This window comes from Mustela erminea, chromosome 14 (genome assembly GCF_009829155.1).
Source record: "Mustela erminea isolate mMusErm1 chromosome 14, mMusErm1.Pri, whole genome shotgun sequence".
Lineage (NCBI taxonomy): Eukaryota > Metazoa > Chordata > Mammalia > Carnivora > Mustelidae > Mustela > Mustela erminea.
The window spans coordinates 65,112,984-65,137,207 of record NC_045627.1 but is presented as its reverse complement, the minus strand read 5'-3'; the positions used below and the strand labels follow the sequence as shown (position 1 = coordinate 65,137,207).

At 37.5% G+C, this 24,224-nt stretch overlaps 1 protein-coding gene across 11 annotated transcripts in view; it reads right to left on the bottom strand.

Moving 5' to 3' along the window:
* The window catches only part of BTRC (beta-transducin repeat containing E3 ubiquitin protein ligase), a 180,861-nt gene that overhangs the window by 104,898 nt on the left and 51,739 nt on the right, over positions 1–24,224 (bottom strand). For 6 of the 11 annotated variants that reach the window (XM_032312233.1, XM_032312225.1, XM_032312223.1 and 3 more), the window contains exon 2: positions 9,599–9,706. The exons of 4 other annotated variants lie outside the window; for them this stretch is intronic. In XM_032312233.1, coding sequence (XP_032168124.1) covers positions 9,599–9,706 — 108 coding nt within the window. Of the gene's footprint in view, positions 1–7,648; positions 7,744–9,598; positions 9,707–24,224 lie in introns of those variants that run through there. One more of the 11 variants, XM_032312229.1, reaches the window with a different exon arrangement.

Genomic DNA, 24,224 nt, shown 5'->3' with positions numbered 1-24,224 from the left:
GTGTGTATGTATGTGTAGGTACCATCAGCAATTCGATACTTTCTCTGCTCCTACTCTATATATGTTGATAGTTTTCTTCAAATTATTCAAGTCCATTCATTTGTTCGACAAAAATTCATAAAGTACATACTATCTATCAAACACTGTACTTGACACTGGAAATATAAAATGAACAAAGCATAGTCCTTCTCTCAAGAAATTCAAGTCTAGTGAGGGAACACTAAAATAGCATATCAGTGCTATGACAGAGGCATCTATTGCATGCCCTGGGTACAGATGTTCTGATGAGGTTAAGGGGGAGGGTGAAAAGATCGGCAAGGACCTTTATCCTAGAGGTAAAACTACCTGAGTTGAATCATGAGATAGTTAAGAAGCCAGGTAGATAAATGTGGTAGGTAGGTGCTAGAGAGAAAAGGTGTTTTCTGCAGGATTCTCCGGGTAGGGAGAACAGAATTTGCAAAAACACAGATACCTAAGAGAACACAGCACCTTTGGAGAACTGCAAATCTGAAATGGCTAAGAATTACATGAGAAGAAAGTGGTATAACCACTCAATTACATGAATGGTAAGCCAAATTCAAACTACGTTCAATTTACAAATGTGAGCAACTGCCATGAGACAAAGAGCAATGGAAATTAATGAAAGTGACTGATGAATGTAGAATTTGGAGAACAGGATATAGTTAAACTCAAAAGTATCAGTTTCAATAAAGTAGTAATATCTAGGAGGACACTTAAAATATTTCTTCTTGGGGCACCTGGGTGGCTCAGTGGGTTAAGCTTCTGCCTTCAGCTCAGGTCATGGTCTTAGGGTCCTGGGGTACAGCCCTGCATCCAGCTCTCTGCTCAGCAGGGAGACTGCTTCTCCTCTGTCTCTGCCTGCTCTCTGCCTATCTGTGATCTCTGTCAAATAAATAAATAAAATCTTTAAAAAAAATTTTCTTCTGTCTTCTTGTATTTCCTACAATACTAAAATTTTAATTTTTATATAATTTTATCCTTAAATGGAATAGAAAGTGTTTTAAATCTAAACTACATTTGCCCAGGGACGCCTGGGTGGCTCAGTTGGTTAAGCAGCTGCCTTCGGCTCAGGTCATGATCCCAGCGTCCTGGGATCGAGTCCCATATCGGGCTCCTTGCTCGGCAGGGAGCCTGCTTCTCCCTCTGCCTCTGCCTGCCATTCTGTCTGCCTGTGCTCGCTCTCTCCCCCTCTCTCTCTCTGATTAATAAAAAAATAAAAATAAAAATAAAAATAAATAAACTACATTTGCCCACACATGCCTGTGTGTGTACATGCATGCACAAATGGATGTCATTCCAGATTAAAGGAAACCAACATGATGATTATCTTAAAGGGTAAGGATTATGGGTGATACTTTCTTGTTTATATGTTCACCAAATAATTTATATATTCTATAGTAAACAATAAATTAGTTTTATGAGCGGGGGGAAATGTGTGTTTCCCCACACACATACAAAATAAAAGCATTTTTTATTTGTCCTTATATGTGAATTTTTGTAAAGGCTATAGCTGGGATAAACATAGGTCAAATGTCAACATATGGACAAAAAAGAACTGAATTTTTATTATACAGAAATTATGCTGTAATGAGATTATTCATATATGATGGGAGGGATGCACATCACCTAGGGCTTGACAAGCATTTCTAAAATGGGAACTTTTTCCTTAATAACATTGTTTTCTGATTAAGATTTGAACGTTAGTTTATAGTCAAGTGTGATAAGACATGTTGCCCTAAAACTTCAAATGTAAAATGGAAGACTTACATACAGAGATACATCCTGAATAATCCTTAGTATAGTACTATGGTTCCATTTTAACATTTCACTTAGCAGATAGTTAAGATTTAGTAGCCCTCTAAATATTCTTTTTTTTAAAATATTTTATTTATTCATTTGACAGAGAGAGATCACAAGTAGGCAGAGAGGCAAGCAGAGAGAGAGAGTGGAGGAAGCAGGCTTCCTGCCAAGCAGAGAGCCCAATGTGGGACTTGATCCCAGGACCCCGAGATCATGACCTGAGTTGAAGGCAGAGGCTTAACCCACTGAGCCACCCAGGTGCCCAGCCCTCTAAATATTCTTAAACAATAAAATACACTGTCTCTCCTAAAGTCAACCTTCAACAGTTTCAACCTTTGACAAGGGTCCCTTGCTGATATTAAAATATTATATGGTTCATTTAATTTAAGATTTCCCTAAAATACTATAGCTACACTTGACATCTAAAATATTCTAAGGTCATATAAATCTAGTTATATTCTTACTGTTAGAATTTCTCTTCTTTCAACGTCTAAAGAAAATAAAGAATCTTAATTACTCAGCTATTTTTAGGCACTTTCTCTCTACTGCTCATTCTCATTTAATATCATAGACAATAAGATCACCACTTGCTGAGGATGAGCAAATGATTCCACAATAGTATATCCACTGTTAATCAACAGAAATCCTCTTAATCACCCATATACTTTCCAGGACAAACCAATGGAATGATGAAAATGAAAATATGTTCAAATTAACTATGTCTTCATAGACTCTATTTACACAATATTTTCTGCATCTTTTCTGTCACTAGCTTAAAATGTATGGTGTGAAATGTTAATAATCAAACCATCTCAATACTGCCATTTCCATCTGAGTTACTGACGATAACCCAACAAACTCAATAATGATTCCAAGGCTCTTCTTTTTCTATTGTCATAAAATTTTGGCTTTGAAGGTACATCAAACTTACTAAGGAGTGCAGTGGTTTCAAAGAAAAAAATACCCTGAAGCTATTACCAGCTCACTTCCTTAAACACATTTGGCAATATTACTAAAATGAGTAATCCTTCTGGGATAACCACTTTGAAGAACTACCTGATCATCTCTCTTTAAGTTTTTATTTTAATTCCAGTTAGTTAACATACAATGTCATACTAGTTTCAGGTGTACAATAGAGTGATTCAACAGTTCCATACAACACCCAGTGCTCATCACAGGAAGTGCCCTCTTTAATCCCTATCACCTATTTCACCCACCACCCCCCACCTTCCCTATGGTAACCAGTTTGTTCTCTATAGTTAAGAGTCTGTTTCTTGGGAGGTGCCAGGGTGGCTCAGTTGGTTAAGTGACTGCCTTCGGCTCAGGTCACGTTCCCGGCAGAGTCCCAGGATTGAGCCCCACGATTGAGTCCCACATCCGGCTCCCAGCTCAACAGGGAGTCTGCTTCTCCCTCCACCCTTCTCCCCTCTCATGCGCTCTCTCATTCTCCCTCAAATAGGTAAATAAATACAACCTTTAAAAAAAAAAAGAGTCTGTTTTGGTTTGTCTTGCTCTCCCTCTTTTATTCCCTTTGCTCATTTGCTCATGATGTCACTCATGTGGAATTTAAACAGTTTCTTAAACTGTTGTTTCTTAAATTCCACATGAGTGACATCATACATGTATTTGTCTTTCTCTGACTTATTTCACTTAGCATAATCACTCTCTAGCTCCACCCATGTTGCTGCAAATGGCAAGATTTCACTCTTTTTTTATGGATGAGTAATATTCAATTGTGTACATCGTCTTTATCCATTCATCAGTTGATAAACACTTTGCATTTGACTTTTTTTTAATTTTAAAAATTTTTTATTATTTATTCAACAGAGAGATAGAGAACACAAGTACACAGAGCAGCAGGCAGAGGAAAAGGGAGAAGCAGGCTGAGCAGGGAGTTGATCCCAGGGCCCTGCGGGACTTGATCCCAGGACCCTGGGATCATGACCTGAGCCAAAGGCAGATGCTTAACCGACTGAGCCACCCAGGCGCCCCGACTGTCCTTTTAAAGTTAAAAATATGCTTTATTTTATGACCCAACAATTCCATTCTTAGGCATTTACCAAGAGAAATAAAAACAGATGTCCACAAAAAGACTTGTACAAACTGTATATAGTAGCTTTATTCATAGTAGTCAAAAAAATGGAAACAAGCCAAATCTCTATTAATAGACAAATGGATAAACAAACTGTGGCACAGTAATACAATGGAACATATTCAGCAATAAAAAAGAATTAATTACTGATAAACATAATTAAATGGGCAAATCTCAAAAACACTGATCCAAAAAAAAGACACAGAAGAAGAATCAGCAAAAACTAAATCGGTGGCAAATCAGAAGAGTCATCGCATAAGCGGGATGAGTCTAACTGGAAGGGCATACAAGGGAACTTTTTCAGATTATGAAAATGTTCTGTATCTTGAGAATGAGGTTACGTAAATTTGTCAAGCTCATCTGAGAATACACTTTAGATCTGTGTATTTCATTGGTTGTAAATTTTACATTAACAAAAATCTAAATGGGTAACCCAAACTACAAAGATGTAAATGTACTAAAATTCTTGTAATTCTAGAAGTGGGCAGGAAAGAATAGACTTAAGTCCTATATCTGTAAATTTAGTCAGGCCGTAATACTGAGCACCTGTGCACACTGTACCTGACAGAATTACTGAATAGAATAAAACCAGAATATAAGCCCATTTCGTCCATTTTTTACTACATAAGACATAATGATGAGAAAAATAAACACTCACATCTATAGTAATATTGAGAAAAGCAAAAATTTCTCATCAATACCTGAACCAAAATTAGGTTTCCCTATGATACACAACTGGGCTACCAGGAATGAAAATAATTAGAATTTATTTAATAGCATATCGTCTTATACTAAGGTGAAAAGCAATACTTGCTGAAAGCCTCCAAACCTATCCTCTGTGCATTCTTCTGATACTATAAAACCCATTCATTCTGCCAGACACTGTTCTAAACCTAACTCATTTAATTTTAACAACTGAGGATACACCTGGGTGGCTCAGTCAGTTAAACATCTGCCTTCGGCTCAGGTGCCAATCTCAGGGTCCTGGCATCGAGCCCCACCATCAGGCTCCCTGCTGAGTGGGGAGTCTCCTTCTCTCTCTCATTCTCCCTCTATGCATTCCTTCTCTCAAATAAATAAATAAAATCTTAATAATAATAATAATTTTAACAACTCAATGAGATAGATACTATTATCATCCCCATTTTACTGATAAGCAAACTGAGGCAGAAAGGGGACAAATACTTACCCAGGTCATACCCAGACAGAGTCAGGCTCAAATCTCAAGCAGTCTGGCATCAGGGCCCAAGTTCATAACCACTACACTATAAAACAGCCTTCGATCTGCTTTTCTAAAATGTTTCTTAAGTAGCTCTTTTCTGCCTGTGCAACACAATTTTAGTCCTACAATATACTGCAAGGCCCATATACCTAACTTATTCCTGATTTTTCTAGCAAAATATCTAAATCAATTTTCCTCCAAATATATCCTAGAAGTAGTTACTTATAAGGAAACTCAAAAGAATTTTTTTTAATACACTTTTTTTTTTTTTTTAAATGAAGAACAAACAGAGAAAGTCCTGACAGTGATAGTGTAATATCGGAATTCTTTTGTACTGACCTAAGATTCATAACTGCTTTAGATCAAATGAGATGAAGATTTGAATTTTTTTGGTACACTGGTGTCCAAGTCAGATGATTTTTACTTGTACAGTTTTTAATTGCATATGATTATCTTTACCACTGATCTAATATAGTTCAATTCATCAGTATTTACTGGGCCCCCAATACTAAAAAGCACTTCACAGAACACTATGGAGGTCAACTGACACATATAAGAGACTGCCTCTACTTTCAAGGAATTTTCTAGCACAGCATTTCTCATATTAAACCAGGATATATTAACAACCTAAGTTCTACCAAATTCCTGATTTCTACATTCCAGGGTGAGAAGAAGTATGTGGTAGTAATGTAGTAGTACCTCACTGTGGTCTGCTGAACCCAAAGTCACAGTGATTTTTTTTCCTCCCTCATTTTTTCCTATTAATTTTGTAATTTTAGCTCATATGTAGGCCTATGATCCAGTCTGAGTTAATTTTTGTATATGGTGCCATGTAACAGTAGAGGTTCATTATATTGCACATAGATGTCCAATTGTTCCAGCATGATCTGTTGAAAAAATTGAGACCAGTGCATTTTAATGTAATAGAGCACAAGAAGTTCATTGATACAGTTTCAGATTCTATACTGCAACTAATCTTCTAAGAAATTACAACTAACTGAAAAGGGTATTAAAGTACCTCTCTCTTTTTAAACTATATATCAGTGTGACTGGATAGTCTTCATATATTCAAAACAACACATCACAACAGACTAAATGCAGAAATAGAAATGAGAATCCAGCTGTCTTTAATAATCCAGACATTAAAGAAATTTGTAAAAAATGTAATACAATGCCAATCTTAACTAATTTTTTAAGAAAGGTTATTTTTCATAAAGTATTTAATTTGTACTAGCATGTAATGGGGCTTTTTTAAAAAAAGATTTTATTCATTTATTCATAAGAGACACACAGAAAGAGAAAGGAAAGGCAGAGAGAGAAGCAGGCTCCCTGTGGAGCAAGAAGTCTGATGTGGGACTTGATCCCAAGACCCTGGGATCACCACCCAAGTGGAAGGCAGACATTTAACCAACTGAGCCACCCAGGTGCCTCAGAATGGGTTTATTACTGTTATTTTAAATGAAGTAATAAATTAATACTTAAAAATTTTTTCTCAGTTCTAATTTCAAATAGTAAATACCAATAGATATAACCCACAAAAATTAAAGCACTTCAGTGTCCTCAATAATTTTTAAGAATGCAAAGGACTAGACCAACACCAAACTGCCACCATCTCTCCTCAATCACTAAATTACCCTTAGAATAGCTAGAGTAATAGATTTAAATGCAAACTGGGGGTGCCTGAATGGCTCAGTTGGTTAAACATCTAACTTCTACTCATGTCATGATCTCAGAGTCCTGGGATGGAGCAACACATTATGGGGGAGTCTGCTTTTCCCTCTCCCACCCTGCTCATGCAAATGGCTTGTGCACGCTCTCAACTAAATAAATAAATCTTTACAAATATTAAAAAGAAAATAAATGCAAATCTGATCAGGTCAAACTTCTGTTTAAGTCCTTTCAACTGCATACTGCTCTTCACAGCATCAAGGCCAAGATGACCCACAAATTCTGCATGATCAAGCTTCCCAGTCTTTCCTAGCTCCATTCTCCTCCTTCTTTGAAATAATAGTCTTTTTACAGTAGAGTCCTTAAATGCACCAAGCTCCACCTGTTCCCAGGGTCTTTGCATTGCTTCTTCCTTAGACCTGAAATGTTTCCCCCTCCTCCCTTTTGCCTAGTTCATTCCTACTCATCCTCAAGACCTTAACTCAAAACTTTATTATCTGATCTTCCTTATTCCCACCCTTGGATTAGATCGGGTTCCTCTTTTATACATTCTTTTGGCTCGCTGCACATTTCTCTCATAGGATTTTTCAGTTGGGAGTTTATACTCTGGGGATTATGTGATTTCATAGAAATAATTATACATAAAACTATCAAATAAAATTTTGCCTATGTGTCATATGCATTTTTCTAAAATCAATAGTTTATTGGGTTCTCAACAGTTCTCTTCAAATTCTCAAAGGAGTCCATGACCCCTGTGTAGTGAAGAACCAACCTTACCCAAAGACAGGTCTGGCCTCTGCCTTTGGCTACTGGGAGGTAGTATACTGGCCTCTGGAACTTCTTACCTAAGAGGAGTGTCTTTCTTTGCCTGAGGACTTTGGCCATTGGACAAATGTGATTTATAGTGGAGGCTTTGAGCCATACATTATCAGTTCCAATCCTGAGAGGAAATGGGAGAAAGCATTAGTATGACCTACAGAAGGGGCTAGATATACTAACAGTCAGCCAGGCAGGCAGTTTGTAATTGTGCCCAAAAAATACTCTAGACACCAAAGATTTCGGTAAATTTCCCTAGTTGGCAATACCCTTTGTGTACTGTCATATACTGTGGCCAGGTCATGAATCCATTGGGAGATGATGACGGGAAGTTTTATATTTGGTCTCTTGAGAATCTACCCATGTGTCTCTTTCTTTTGGCTAATTTTAACCTACACTCTCGCCCTGTAATAACATTTTTAAGTATAATAGCTTTCAGTGAGTCTGTGAGTCCTTTCTAGTGAATTATCAGACATGAATGTGGGTCATGGGGGCTCCTAGATTTGCAATTGGTGTCTGAAATGAAGACAGTCTTATAGTGACTGTTCTCTTAGACTTTGCAGTTTGGCTAAACTTATTACAACCCCAATAAGATTAAAAAACCACAGGTTAGTCCATGAGTTCCTGGAGAGCAGAAACTTTACCAATATGACATGTAACAAAAATGTAAGTATTTGAAATAAATTGATACTGTTAGGATAGCAAAATTCTCTAACAACAATAGCAAAAATATTAATGATGATGAAGATGATAACAACAGTAGCCATTTACTGCACGCCTTTACTTAGTCCCCATTTACAGATGAGGAACATAAGGATGAGAGTGAAATGACTTGCTCAAGATCATACTACTGACAAAGACAGTGTGTAAGCCCTGATTTAACTAATGTTAAAGCCTATGCACTCTCATGTACTGTTATCTCCCAAGACAAGCAAATGAAGTTTAATATTGTGTTTTACAAAGGACAAACAGAAATACCTAGCATTATCACCACTAAAATGGTATTATTAAGGAACAACAACTGTTAGCACAGTTCAGGAATGCAGACTACTTAACTTTCTCTCTTTTAACTAAGACTATAGTCATAAGCACTCTGATGCTTGCTTACAGCTTGCGTTTGAAATTCTAAGTAGAATATGAACTACATAGGTTAAAAACAAAGAAAAAGCTAAGCTACGTATCACAATTAAATGCTAAACACAAACTGCAAATGCCTGAGGTGGACAGATAACATTTCTGCCAAGAAAATCACCATATATAGTCCCCTAATCTGTAAGCTATGGGCATCAAGCTCTTTCTTACATTTTTCTCTACAAATGTTCTATTCTCTCTATAGATTTCTCTCACAACCTAGAATTGTCCTAATAGCTCTAAGAAAGGCTAAAGGGAACTAGAATCTGTCAGTTCATGCAACACCAGCTGGACTGTTTCAAGCTGAATATTGTACTCAAGGTCTTAAAAGGCCTTTCCACCTTGAAATTAGACCTGTTAATTAAGAGATAAACAAACACAGATCTTACCCCAAAATATATAGAGGAGTACAGTAACCACGAGACACTCTGAATTAGAGCACTTTTTATTTTTAATAATCGTAAGAAAAACACAAGAAGGTGTTCAGGTAACTGGTTGTAATTAATTGGCTTTATGTAGGTCCAGAGCAAACGTTACATAATAAATGCTACTGGCTGAAATTACTTTAAAATTCACTATCATACTTGTACTAGATATGAAAACCAACAGTCAAGTTGTGCTATATCAATTCTGGCAAACCAATCACAGTAATAAAAATGTCTGAAGAGTGGATCAGTCTGGGTATACATTAAAAATGAATCATTAAAGGAGTACTGAGTCATGTGAAATACAAGCAATAGGAAGGAGAGAAAGTGAACATAAGTAAAGCATAGGAAAGAAGGAGGACACACTCATGAATCAGACACACACTAATGCCCGCAAATAACCCACAGAGACAGAGAAAGTACCTGGAAAGCTGTGAGTGCGCCAGTCCCTGGGTTATACAGGCATCGCAGCGAAGGCATGCTGTCCGCCAGGCTGGAGCAGCCCAGCCACAGAGACCTGGGCATAGAGCACTGCAGAGAGAGGACAACTATGAGATGGGACAGTATGAGACAGGATGGCACAGATTACAGGAACTTTCAAGGCTTGGCTGAATGCAGTATTCCAGTTGCATGTGGCCTTTACGATAGAAACATATTCAAGAAACATACTACTTACTATTTCTAACCCCGGAGAGAACCTTGAAAGGGGCACAAGTGGCCAAAAGGCAAGGGGAAAGAAAGGAGGTTATAGGCAAAAAACAAAACAAAACAAAACAAATAGTAAAAATCGTTGTCTCTGTTCTTTTATGTATGAGTCTAAAGGAAATCTACTTCTTAATCCAACTAATCAATTCTTTTCCTCTGTGCACCTCAACTCCTCTACCATAAATTCACCACATGGTGAATTACTGTACAGACTAAAAAGAAAAAGAACACTTCATGATAATTTCATTATTAGGAATGGTAAAGTAGAAAACAAAATACAACAGGAAAGTTGGGGTTTTTTTTAAGAAGGTGGGGAAAGGGGAAAGAGAAAGTATTATACCCCCACAGCAGTTGACAGCAGCCAACTCTGCACAGTTTGCATATGTTTTATGTATCTTGTTAGTCTGCTATTCATTAACCAAAATGCATAGTTACCATAGCAGCTGCCTCTTCCATCTTTCCAGATGGATTGGGGGGTGGGGTGGGGGGGACAACCCAAACAGAAGGGAAAACAACAAAGAGAGAGAGAGACAAGGACAGAAAAAGAGAAAGAGAAAAAGAGAACCAAAAGTTGCTGGTATTAAAATCTTCTAAATAAAAAGGTACATGTGAGTGTAAATATACATATAATGTATTCAGTAGCAAAAAGGGTAAAAAGGATTTCTAGTAACACTAATTAAACAGTATTAGTGTTATTGCTCCTATAGTCTTAGAAAACACTATCTTTTAGAAGAATTTTTACATTCTTCAAGTTTCTCTAAATGGATTCCAGGCTGAGGTTTGGTCCATCAACAATCTAACAGTACCAAAAAAATTAAATACCTGATCATAACATATATGAAAACAGCAATACATTATTTTAAAATATAGCAGTCAATACACATAATATTAAACTTGAAATTGTAGGTCTTAAAATATTAAATATAATCATTGGACTTTTTTATTCTTAAAATATTCTAAATACACAAATTAATATTAGGAAACAAAATGTGGTATTCATTGGTCACACTGTCTAAAACTGATATAAGGATAGCCTGCTACAAAGGACTCCAAAAAAGTGATCAGGTCTAGATGGTGCTTTGAGGTCATTACTTCCTCATTCTATAATTAATGTTGACTAATGGTCTAGAAAAATCGAGGTTTTTATTCGTGATCATGAATTTAGAATGTAGAGAACTAGGAACTGAAATGCTGGCCTATTGCTTCTTAAGTGCTGAACTCTTTTTCCTGCCTCCATCCATCCCTAGGTCATCATGTGGAGACATCAGACTTAAAAGAAGGTTATTTGCTAAACAAATCAAAGGATAACACACCAACCAGAACAGCTACACTGCTATGACCTAACACAACAATCTCCTAACTTTGTTCACTGTTTCCAGTATTTCTTCACCTCAAGCTATAATCCATTTTATGAACAGCAGCTAAATAGAATAATTGTCTTCACCTTACTATCATGTCACCCTCCCCAACAATTCTTAATGGCTCCCTTTAACTACTAAATGAAACCCAAGCACTCTATTGATCTGATCTTGCCCAATTGTCTACATTAACTCACCTCTGTCCTCCCAATTGGCCCTGATGCTCTAGCTCACAACTAACTTGATGTTTTGTTCAAATACCCATCTTAGTCCCATCCTGTGAACTTATAATTTCCTTCTCCCTTTCACCCTGCCAATGTACATCTCTCATTTATTTCAACTCTCCTTAGAATTATTTATACTAATTTCAGTCTTACCCAGTAGTTCTCAGGAGGAGAGATGCTCATGTTTTCAGAAGGCAAGGGAGAAGAGAATAAGAATCACTGTTTGGGGGCACCTGGGTGGCTCAGTGGGTTAAAGCCTCTGCCTTCAGCTCAGGTCATGATCCCAGGGTCCTGGGATTCAGTTCTGCATCAGGCTCTCTGCTCAACAGGGAGCCTGCTTCCTCCTCTCTCTCTGCCTGCTTCTCTGCCTACTTGTGATCTCTGTCTGTCAAATAAATAAATAAAAACCTTAAAAAAATAAAATCATTAATGTAAAAAGCAACAAGTTGTTAGTGAGTTTCTCTCATGGTTAATGAGAAACACTGCATATTATTAAGCAGTTGGTTAAAGTTCTGCGGATGCCAGGCAGAAGAAAGTCTCATTCTGAAGGTGGGACTGAATGTCGAAAAGTAGGACAGTGAGAAGAAGTGAAAATAAATTAAAAAAGAGAATGAAAATACAGAAGAGAAAAAAGGGAATGGTAGAAAGAAAAAGCAGCAGGCACTAGAGGACAGCTTTGCTTCTTCCCTTCCCTTCAGAAAAGGAAGATGGCTCATGCACTTTTAGCCATACTGAAGACACCTGCATGATCTCTTCCTTTTTATTAAATGTGCATATTTGTATTTGTGAACACTATTTGCTAAATTTTTCGGTATTCCTCTTTGCAATGTTTCATCTCCTTCATTCTATATTGGATCCTGTGTTATTGCTGTAATATGTCCTTGATTATTATGACCTTCTTTACCATTTGTCATTTTAATGCTCTTCCTTACTCATTCATTCCTATCCTCCACCAAAAGTCCTAAGAATTTGAAAGGACTTACCTCACCCCCTTAAACTAAAATTTCAAAATGAAATTATAATTAATAATGAGCTACAAACACCCAGGAAAGCCACTAGATATACTGGTATGATTTCCAAAATAGCATTAACTTGCAAACACCACACAGAGGATGCATTTTCGATTATTATAAGACAATTGGTGTGGGTATGAAAAGTGCACTTGGATAGTCAGATCTGCACATTATCATAAGATTTTATATACTATAGCTCAATTTAAAAACCAATTTTCAAATTGGTTTGTATTGTAACAATTAATCTTACCCATACTGCCACTTAAAAACACTGAGGAAAAAAATATAATCACAAAATTAATAAAAAAAGGCTATAACTTCTACTCTACCTCTTTCCCTTCTATACATTTAGGAGCATCCTAAAGGAAGGGGGGAATCAAAAGAAATCTGGGCAAGAAGTAACAGGGTAAAAAGGAGTATCATTTTGGTTACTATTCTTATATATTCTATATATTTCAGGGCCATCCTGATTCATCAATTTCTGACAAAGATCCAAGACTTTTTCTGCCCGGCCATGTTTAATATATAACCCCTTTAAAACCTACCTTTAAAAAATTGAAAAGCACAAATAGTTTCCTACTTAAAGTTTAGGCTGGAAAATATTTAAATTTCTAAGGTTTTCTCTCTACACTTAAAAAAATTTTTAATTAAAAAAAAGCAGATTCTAAATTAAACTGCAATCTAGCAACTATATTCTCATGTTTAAATACTTCTATTAACTGTTAAAGGACTTGTGAATAACCTATTCCTTAAATGTTTCTCCTGCACAATCTCAAAAGCCGTAAGAAAGTCTGGATCACCCATGTGCCTTCATCCTATTTACACAGCACATATCTGTCTTCTCAACTCATTCCCCACTTGACTTCGCTCCAGATAACTCTACTTTGCAAAAATCAAAGAAAGGTGAAGACTATAATAATTTATTACAATTGAAGTTTGTTAGCCAATTGGGTAAGTTCACTAGCTTTTGAGAAGCATAGACACAGCATTTTTTAAAAAATGCACAAACATGTTTTCTACTAGATGGAAGAATCAGAAAGAGACTGAAATGTTGCAACAAAGGGCCTCCAGTGCTTCAAGAAGAATATGCTATCTAGTCCCCTTCAGGTCCAACAGCACAAATCCATTTTCACAGAGAACAGTGAAAACCTTGGCTCCTCCCCCCTACTTGGCTGCCTGGAGAAAAGTCGCAGTTCCTCTTCAATGATAGAGGGCCCTGCAGGCAAAGGGCTGGCCTCAGCATTTACTACATGAAAGCTGAATGACAAAATCTCCTAAACTCAGGTCCCTGTTGGTCAACTTCTACGAGTAATAGAAGCTATAATAATCAACAATAAAAAGATTGCTGCATTGAGAGTTTGTGTATCCTTAAGCTATGGAATAGAAGAATTCCCTTTTCACTACTCTATAAACTAAAAAGTCAGTCCAAGAGAACTACAGTATTCCACAGGCCATGTAATATATTCAGACTCTACATATACAAATTCAATGATTGCCTCTTAAGAATCCCAATTTAGTTCAATCACTTCAAAAATGAAACTTCACTTGTCACATAGGATAGTCATGTCTGCCCAGCCTCATTGCACAAAGTTGTGGTAAAATTAAAGTAAGAGTGCAAAAAGAAAAAAATGTAAAGCGATGCCATTACTAAGGCTTCCATGAATGTTGATTGTATTTCAAAACATTCGGGAAGCCATTATGAACTGCAGACCATAGAATCAAATACGTATTGTTCTTTACCAGAAATGTTTAACACATGGAGTACAAGGAAAGGAGAACCAAAATTTGGCAGGCATAAACTGTGCAAGATCCTTTAAATATCTTATTTCATTAAATGATTATAAACCCTATCAAAGAGTTATTAATATTTTCACTGTAACAGTAGAGTAAACTCAAGTTCAGAAGAGTTACAGTGACTACCTGGCAATAACAGAAGACCCCAATGTGTCTGTCTCCCCTACACTACACCCTAAGACTCACCACTATAAAGACCTGCTCTCAAGTACTCTTTCTTAGCAAGATAAATTAACCAACACAAACAGTAACTGCAAGGAAAATACAATAACATACGAAACTGTATTTGACAATAGCTGCTATATAAGTTTAATTAAAATTTAGAAAAGTTCAAACATAGGCTTTAATTTTATTGTAGCAATTGTTACTGTATGTAAGTTAATTACATATCTGTCTCCACTACCAGATGGTACTCCTCAGAGATATGAGACATACCTTACTTTTTTTTTTACCTCCAGTATCTGGTCATAGTAGATACTCAATAAAAGTGAGCTTGATGGTAAGAAATCAGAGAGAGCTACATACCAAAAAGAAGGAAGCAATTTTTACTTATGGAATAGGTAAGAATACTGATAAAATAATAATGGGTACTTTACTAAGACCAATCTTACCAGACTAGAAGGGCTTACTAGAACAGTACTGGAGAAAGCTCTTTTCACAATTATCTTACTCACCTGCAAAACAACCTAGCAAGGTAAACAAGATCCAAAGAGGTCAAGTAAATTAACAAAAGTTGGTAGGCACCTAATAAGCAGTAAAGATGGGATTCAAAACTAGATATTCTGGGTACCTAGGACAGTGCCCCATAAAAATGGCACCTAAAAAGGACTTTATAGGACTTAACAACTAACTATAAGGAAAGAAGAGGATGAGTCAGAAATAACTATGAGTTTTCAAACCTGAATAACGAAGGACGGTGGTAGCACTGATAGACACAGTGGAAGGAAAGTGCGCTAGATAAGTTCAGAAATCATTAATATGATAATATACCCCTAGTACGTAAGTAAAAATTTGGCATGAAAGCTTGGATATAAACCTGTAAGGATTATATAGATAAAGGAAATCATTGTATTCTGTGTAAGTTGGAATGTGCTAGGTTAAAAGCATTTGCTGTAAAAATACTAGTGACTTTTTTTTAAATAAAATTTGATTCCTCTTCCTTTGTCTCCTTTCCTACTTAAAAAATTCAATTTGACAACCATTAAGTGAATATAGGCTAACTAGGCATCAAGCTGAGTGGTAGAAGTGGTTGCAGTAGCCCAAAACAGGCTTTTGGAGTCCAAGAGGTTTTAAGAAAGATGTCCCTGAGGGGGAAGAGGCCTGGCATAGAGTTTTAGAGCCCTAGCTGGTGAGAGGGAAAAAATCTGCACAAAAGGGTGGCCTGGCATGGGGTACTACAGTCCCAGAATGGCGGTGAACAGTAAGATGACAAATGTGATCGGGCAGGGCAGTGCAGGAGGGCAAGACAGCGAGGGTTCCCAATGTGAGCAGAAGACACATTCATTGAAAGTGAAAGGATGGATACTGGTCCAGCACTGAGTTTCACATCCACTGAGATAAACAGGGTGGAGGGGCAATGGCCCAAAACAGTGTTTTATACCCAGTAGGAGAGGATCCGGGTGCAAATAGTAGGAAACTAAAGGGGTAAGGAAAGCATCCACATAGAGTATGGAGTGGGAAATGAAGAGCCCTCTACCAGCAATGGGAGATGAGTTATATAGGAGGATGGATCAAATAAGGGGATAGACCAAATACTGAGGATAATAAGAGCAAGATTTCTCCTAATCAAAAAAGAGTTATAAATACAGAAAGGAAGAAAAATAGAATGAATGCTGTGCTACTGAACTAGAATTGAAGATATTATTGTGAGCTCAAAACTTACAATACATAGAGAAATTTCTAAGTAAATTATATATATGTAAGTGTACCCACATACAGGTTTCCCTTGCCATCCAAAAGCAGAGTGTTCTTGGGGTGCCTGGGTGGCTCAGTCAGTTAAGCATCCAACTCTTGGTTTCAGCTCAGGTCATGATCTCATGGGTCGTGGGGAGCCCTATGTCAAGGTCCCCACTCAGCAGGGAGTCTTCTTAAAGATTCTCCTTCTCTGAAAGAGGTAAATCTTTAAAAGGGAGAGAGAGAAAGGGAGAGAGGGAGAGAGGGAGAGAGAGAGAGAGAGAGAGAAAAGTACAGTGTTCCTATGAAACCTTTCAAAATCCAAAATGGCAGAAAGCAAGGAAGGAAGTGCCTTCGGAGACATTTTGTAGTGTACCCAGACCCAAAAAAATAACCTCTCATGATTTTCTGATACCTTAGGGCACATCTTGCTAATGAACACACAAAAGATATGGGGGTAAAGCATAGATGTTCACAGACATAGCACAAGCTAAGGAGACATGATGCTGAAATGTGAATGTGGTTCTCAGGGGAGTGTGGTGATGCCACACCCACTGCTCACAGTGTACTTTGTTTCTACAACAGATGACCACAAAACAAACACTGCATGCTATCTTCTTTTCTCCTCTTTTCACAAAAGTAAAAATTGCCTTCAGATTTCTTTTGCATAGTGAAAACAGGTACTAGTGTAGGTCTTTCCTAAAAGCAAAGTGGTATAAAGCGGGAGATACCTGTACACAAAAATACACCCTAGCTCTATCAACTGACAAGGCCCACTAATAGTAATATGCTAACAGCAATGAATACATTCAATGATCCTAAATATCACTCTCTAAGCTGCTTAGAACAATGGCTGATTACAGGACTTGGGCAGGGAAAGTTTAAGATGAGCATAGAACACATTCTTGTGGCACTCAAAGGATGATGGAGACATGGGAAGATGATACAGGGGCCAGCATGAAAGGCTCTCACAAGCTAAATGTGGGACAAATTGAACATTCAAATAAATAATGACAATAATGGATTATAACTGAGGTAGGCAAACTCTAACATGGCCCCCCATGATCCACACCTCCTGCATTCATAATCCTTATATAATCCCATCCCCTTGAGTGTGGGACAGGCTAATACCTAACCTACATTATATGAGATCGTAACTTCCATCTTGCTAGCAGACACCACTGCCTTTTGGCATGGATATTTTAATGAAGCAAGCAGTCCATGTGGCAAGGAACTGTGGATGGCTTCCAGCCAACAGCCAGCTAGGAATTGAGGCTCTCAGTCCAGTGACCCATGAAGAAAGAAATTCTGCCACAAAACATAAGTGGATTTCTCCTCGATCAAGTCCTCAAATGAGACCTCAGCCCTGGCCAACACCTTGATTGCAGCCTTATGAGAGTTGTTGCCAGAGAGGACCCAGGGCAGCCATGATCAGACTCCAGATCCCAAGAAATGGCAAGATAATAAGTGTGTGTTGCATGTTATAATTAGCTTCTAAATCAGTGGTATTTGGTATGCAGCAAAAGATAACTAATACAATAAGCCACTAAGTAAAATAGTAACCCATGACTCCATTAGTAATAAGCTGAAAGTTTAATGAGGAGCATGATGCTTAAATAGTCTCAAAACATCTCCCCACAAAAATACTTATTACAAATGAGAAAACAGTAACTTTACAGTGGAAGAACCTGGCTGACATCTTAAGCAAGTGGTCAGCATTAAGATCACCAATAATGGGGGCACCTGGGTGGCTCAGTGGGTTAAAGCCTCTGCCTTCAGCTCAGGTCATGATCCCAGAGTCCTGGGATCGAGCCCCACATCAGGCTCTCCACTTCTCGGGGAGCCTGCTTCCTCCTCTCTCTCTGCCTTCCTCTCTCTCTGCCTACTTGTGATCTCTGTCTGTCAAATAAATAAATAAAATCTTAAAAAAAAAAAAAGATCACCAATAATGAAATAAATTAAAAGCAAATGTCTTCTGATAGAATACAATAAGAACTGCTATGATATTCTGCAAAAGATAGATAACTTGTATCTAATTGTACAAAAACGTCAAAAAACCCAAATGGAAAAGCAATCTACAAAATTACCAGCCTAGAAGCCTCAAAAATGTCAATGTCACCGAAATCAAAGAAAGACTGAAGAACTATCACAGACTGAAAGAGACTAAAGAGAGATGACAACTAAATGCAACATGTAATTCTAAACTAGATCTTTTTGCTATAAAGGACATTTATTGGGATTGCTAGAAAAGCCTGAATAGGGTCTGTAGACTAGTTGGCAATCATGTAACAATATTAATTTCCTTATTTTGATGATTATTAACAGGTTATATAAGAAATGCTCATTTGTAGAAAATATACATCAAAGAATTCAGGAGTGATGAAAATCATGTCTGTACCTTACTCTCAAATAATTTACGGAAAAATGATGTTGTCTGCATTTTACTTGCAACTTTTCTGTAAGCTTGAAAATATTTTTAAAAATAATATGAAAATCTAATTAATGAAAATAATATTGGGATTTTGCTTCAGCTATGGTATATTAATTTTATCAGGCTAAAAGTTATGCAGAAAAAAACAACTATAAAAGCTAAATACAATACAGAAAGCTATTTGAAGGCATCAGAGAACAACTAATGCAGCCAAGACTTTAGGAGCCAAAATTTTAGGCAGAAGGGAAATACACTGTGGTAAACCTGACATTCTATATACAATTTCCCCCTGAACATTTGCTGACATTTGGTCCTACTTTTTGCAAGCAGAGTCAGATCTGAAAAACCAAATTTAAAGCATACTTCAGCAATCTCATGGTGCTAAAGTGCCAAAAACTTGTCAAGGACAAGATGCCCTGGTAAAAAAAAAAAAGTTAGGGTTTCAGCTGACACCAGGGAAAGGCACCAGAAATAAAGCAGCCTCAATGAAACCAAAGGGATATGTCCATGAGAAGAATATTAAACCCTCTGAAGGAAGTTACCATCTACAGTCCCCACCATTTTTATTTTTTAAAATGTTTAGCATTCAATACAAATTACCAAGAACTCAAAGAAAAGGGATTAAATGTTGCTCCCCCCAAAAACCTAGAAAAAATAAAAACAGAACCAAATAGTCAAAAGGTAGAAATAATCCAAGTATCTACCAACAGATGAATGAGTAAATACAATGTGGAATACACATATAATGCAATACTTTCCAACCTTAAAAAGGAAATTCTGACGTGTTCTTCAATAAGGATGAAACTTACGAACACTATGTTAAGTGAAATGAGTCAGTCATAAAAAGGAAAATACTTTATGTTTCCACTCATATGAGAAGAACTTTTCTGTAAGCTTGAAAATATTTTTTCTCGGGGCTGCCTGGGTGGCTCAGTCAGTTAGGCCCTGCCTTGAGCTCGGGTCATGATCCCAGGGTCCGGGGATCGAGTCCCACATCGCGCTCCTTGCTCAGCAGGGAGCCTGCTTCTCTCTCTGCCTCTGCCTGTCATTCTGGCTGCTTGTGTGCTCGCTGGCTCTCTCTCTCTCTGACAAATAAATAAATAAATAAATAAATAAATAAAATCTTTTAAAAAAAGAAAATATTTTTTCTCATTACCATGAGAAGCCAAATTTAGGAAGAATGCTGGTTGCCAGTGGCTGGAAGGGAGAGAGGAATGGGGACTTACTGTTCATAGGTCTAGAGTTTTACAAGATGAAAAAGTCCTGAAGACTGGTCGCACAACAATGTGAATGTAAAACTACTAAACTGTACACTTAAAAATTATTAAGATGATAAATTTTATGTTGTATACATTTTAACACAATTTTTTTTAAAGCCTCCCAAAGTGGTAAGTATTGGAATTCCTAAACACAGGCGGGGCGCCTGGGTGGCTCAGTGGATTGGGCCGCTGCCTTCGGCTCGGGTCATGATCTCAGTGTCCTGGGATCGAGCCCCGCATCGGGCTCTTTGCTCAGCGGGAGCCTGCTTCTCTCTCTCTCTCTGCCTAACTCTCGCCTACTTGTGATCTCTCTCTCTGTCAAATAAATAAATAAAATCTTAAAAAAAAAAAAAAAAAAACCATGTTCAAGATATTTAGGATGAGGGGTCCCTGGGTGACTCATTTGGTTAAGCATCCAACTCTTGGTTTCAGCTGAAGTATTGATCTCAGGGTCAGGAGATCCAGTCCTGTGTTAAGCTCTGCGCTGGCTGTGGAGCCTGCTTGACATTCTGTCTCCTCTCCCCCTCTCCCCCTACTCACACACTCTCTCTCAAAAAAAGATATTCAACACAAGAGAATGAAGAGTTCCATCAGAAAACTGAAATCATTAACAAAAAATATATAACATGGAAATTAATCTTAAAAATACAAGAGGGACACCTGGGTGGCTCAGTGGGTTAAGCCTCTGCCTTCAGCTCAGGTCATGATCTCAGGGTCCTGGGATCGAGCCCTGCATCGTGCTCTCCGCTCACCAGGGAGCCTGCTTATCCCTCTTTCTCTCCCTGCCTCTCTGCCTACTTGTGATCTCTCTTTGTCAAATAAATAAATAAAATCTTTTTTAAAAATTTATTTTAAAAAATGCAAGAGCTGAATTTAAGAAGTCCTTAGATTGTTTTAAGAGCAGATTAGAAACAGAGCAAGTAAGAATTAGTGAACAAAAGACAAGTCAGCAGAAAATCAATAGATTGAAAGAGATAAGGATAGAAAAAAATATCGAAAAGACTTTAAGACCTAAAAATTACACACTGAGAAGTAAACACATGTATATTTGGACTCCCGGAAGAAACAAATAAAATAGGGCAAAAGCAACCCTTAACAGGATATGAACAATTTTCAAAACCTGATGAGTTAAGTGCAAGTTAAGACTCTGTACAAACATGCAAAGCAAATGCCCTTTCTATGCCTTGGCAAACTGTCACTCTAGGTTTGACTAGCTTTATCCTTTGCACTTTCAATGATGTAAAATATCACTAAGAGTTTCCTTAATGTAAAAATTTTTGTATTTAAGTTGTATATGAAGTTTTTCCTCTGGGACAGTTTCATCTTTTTTGCCACACCACTCTCCTCATTTAGGCTAATAAGTCCACCTTCCCTAAGTTCCTCTGGTTGCAAATCTAGAGTCTATCAGATGGTGTCAGTATCAACATTTCCACGGTCAGCTATTTATTCTATGATTCCATATACCTTCAATGCAAACTTCAATTAAAATTATTATGACTTTTTGCTACTTTGTTTCATCTTATTGGCCAATTCCCTCTTTGAATATCCATTTTTATAAAATATCTCACGGATTTAACACTGAGAGAAGAAACAACAGACTTCAGAAGAAGTGACTAACCACGATATGTACCTGTTTTACCCACAGTGATATGTACACTGGAGAGCTAGCAATGAAGTTTGTACTTTAAAAATATTACAGTTAAGGGGCGCCTGGGTGGCTCAGTGGTTAAGCCTCTGCCTTCGGCTCAGGTCATGATCTCAGGGTCCTGGGATCGAGCCCCGCATCGGGCTCTCTGCTCAGCAGGGAGCCTGCTTCCTCCTCTCTCTCTGCCTGCCTCTCTGCCTGCTTCTGGTCTCTGTCTGTCAAAATAATAAATAAAAAAAAAAAAATCTTAAAAAAAAAAAAAATTACAGTTAATATACTAAAAACTGAAATTTAAACCATGTTCTGGGGGACTGGTATGATTTAACTGTAGTAATTGAAATTTGTGGATATCAGAATAATGTAAAGTAAGGACTTCCAGTACATTAAATCTAAATAAAATAAGAACTCTTAGTAAAAGTACATTAGACTTCAGCTTCCACCATAAGAGAGTAGTTAATATCAAAACTGGCCTCCTGTCATGGACAAGAAAACTGAACAAAATATGTGAAACATACATTTGAAGACACAGGACCACATGCAGTGCCAGACCATATTCCCTGAAAAACAGGAAATAAATGAGGTGACCCTCATAAGTGTCCTAAATCTTACACCTCAAGGCATTTTCCAGTTTATGACACAAGAAAGGAGGAATCCAAGCAGAGCAAAATAGGACTACTTATTGAAGAAATAGAGAATAGAATGTGGGGAGGTCAAAGAGACAAGAACTGGTGAGGCAGAGTACTGAAGAATGGATTAAGCACAAAAAAGCTTCAGATATCTGAACATTAAGTCTATTTTGAACACTAAGTCCTATTTACATGAGGTGAAACTCTAAAAGGCCAGGCAAAGAACTATGAGGAAGCTATAAGCTCATAAATGCCTATAATCCACACAGAACTGGGGAACCCTTTGTCTGTTCTGATCAGCCAGACTGCAAAAGCCTAGCTAAGAAACACTTGGGACATTCAAATAGGAGACCCAGAAAGCTCACACCTCAGTTATAGTGATAAACTACACGAGCATAAAGCTTACACTAAACCTGTCTTAATAAAGTTTAAAATCAAGCCACAACATCATCAAGTTGATCTGTAAGAAATTTAACTGCTGGCCAAAATAATGTAACATTTACAATATCTAAATCTAAATAAACTACTAGAGAAAACAAGCAGTAATAAAATGTGACCTATAATCAGGAGGAATATCAGTCAACAGAAGCAGATCCAGAAATAACTGAACTGTAGGATATAAAAAATTAATGAGGGGCACCTGGCTGGCTCAGTCAGTTAAGCATCTGCCTTCCGCTCAGGTTATGATCCCAGGGTCCTGGGCTCAAATTCTTCATTGGGCTCCTTGCTTGGCTTCTCCCTCTGCCTGCCACTCCCCCTGCTTGTGCTCTCTTTCTCAAATAACTAAAATCTTAAAAAAGAAAGAAAGAGAGAGAGAGAGAGAAAGAAATATACCTTCCAGGAAAAAAACCACCATGTCTAAAATGATAATTTCATGAGATGGAACCAACAGCTATAGAAGAAAAGATTAGTGAACTTGAAGAAACAGTAACATGCCAAATAAAGCACTAAGAGGAAAAAAATAGCAAAAACTGAACATCTCAATGACCTGTGAAAAATAATCAAGAAATCCAACATATGTATAAATGATGACCCATAAAGAAAACTGGGGGCAGGGCACCTGGATGGCTCAGTCAGTTAAGCATCTGCCTTTGGCTTGGGTCATGATCCCAAGGTCCTAGAATTGAGCCCCATACTGGACTCCCTGCTCAGCAGGGAGTGCACTTCTTTCTCCCCCTCTGCCATTCCCCCTGCTCATGCGCTTACACTCTCTCTCTCAAATAAATAAATAAAATCTTTAAAAAAAAAAACTGGGGGAGTTGGGGAGGAAGCGGGAGTGGGGGGGGTCAAGGAAGCACAAGATATATTTGGAAAAGGATACTGGATACTGGTGAGGATGTGGAGGAAAAGGAACCCTCATGCACTGTTGGTGGGAGTGCAAATTGGTGCAGCCACTGTGGAAAACAGTATGACGCTCCTCAAAAAATGGAATTACCATATGATCCAGCAGTAATTCTACTACTGGGTATTTACCCAAAGAAAACAAAAACACCAATTCAAAAAGATATATACACCCTTGTGTTTACTGCAGCATTATATACAATAGCCAAGATACAGAAGCAACCCAAGTGTCCATTAACAGATGAATGGACAGAAAAGATGCAGTATAGATACACAATGGACTATTACACAGCCATAAGAATGTAATATTACCATTTGCAACAGCATGGATGGACCTAAACAGTATGATATTAAGTGAAACAAGGAGAAAAACAAATACCATAAGATATCACTCATATGTGGAAATAAAGAAACAAAATAAATGAATACACACACAAAAAAAAAAGGAGACAAAAAAGCAGACTGACTCAAATACAGGGAATGAACTGGTAGCTGCCAGAGCAGAGTTGGGAAGGAGAACAGGTGAAACAGATAAAGGGAATTAAGAGTACACTTATCTTGATGAGTGTAGAGAAATGTATAGAATTTTGAATCATCACATTGTACACCTGAAACTAATATAACACTATGTTAATTTTACTTTGATCAAAAGTCATATATATGGGGGTGTCTGGGTGGCTCAGTCAGTTAAACATCTGCCTTCTGCTCAGGTGATGATCTCAGGGTCCTGGGATCAAGCCCCACATTTGGCTCCCTGCTC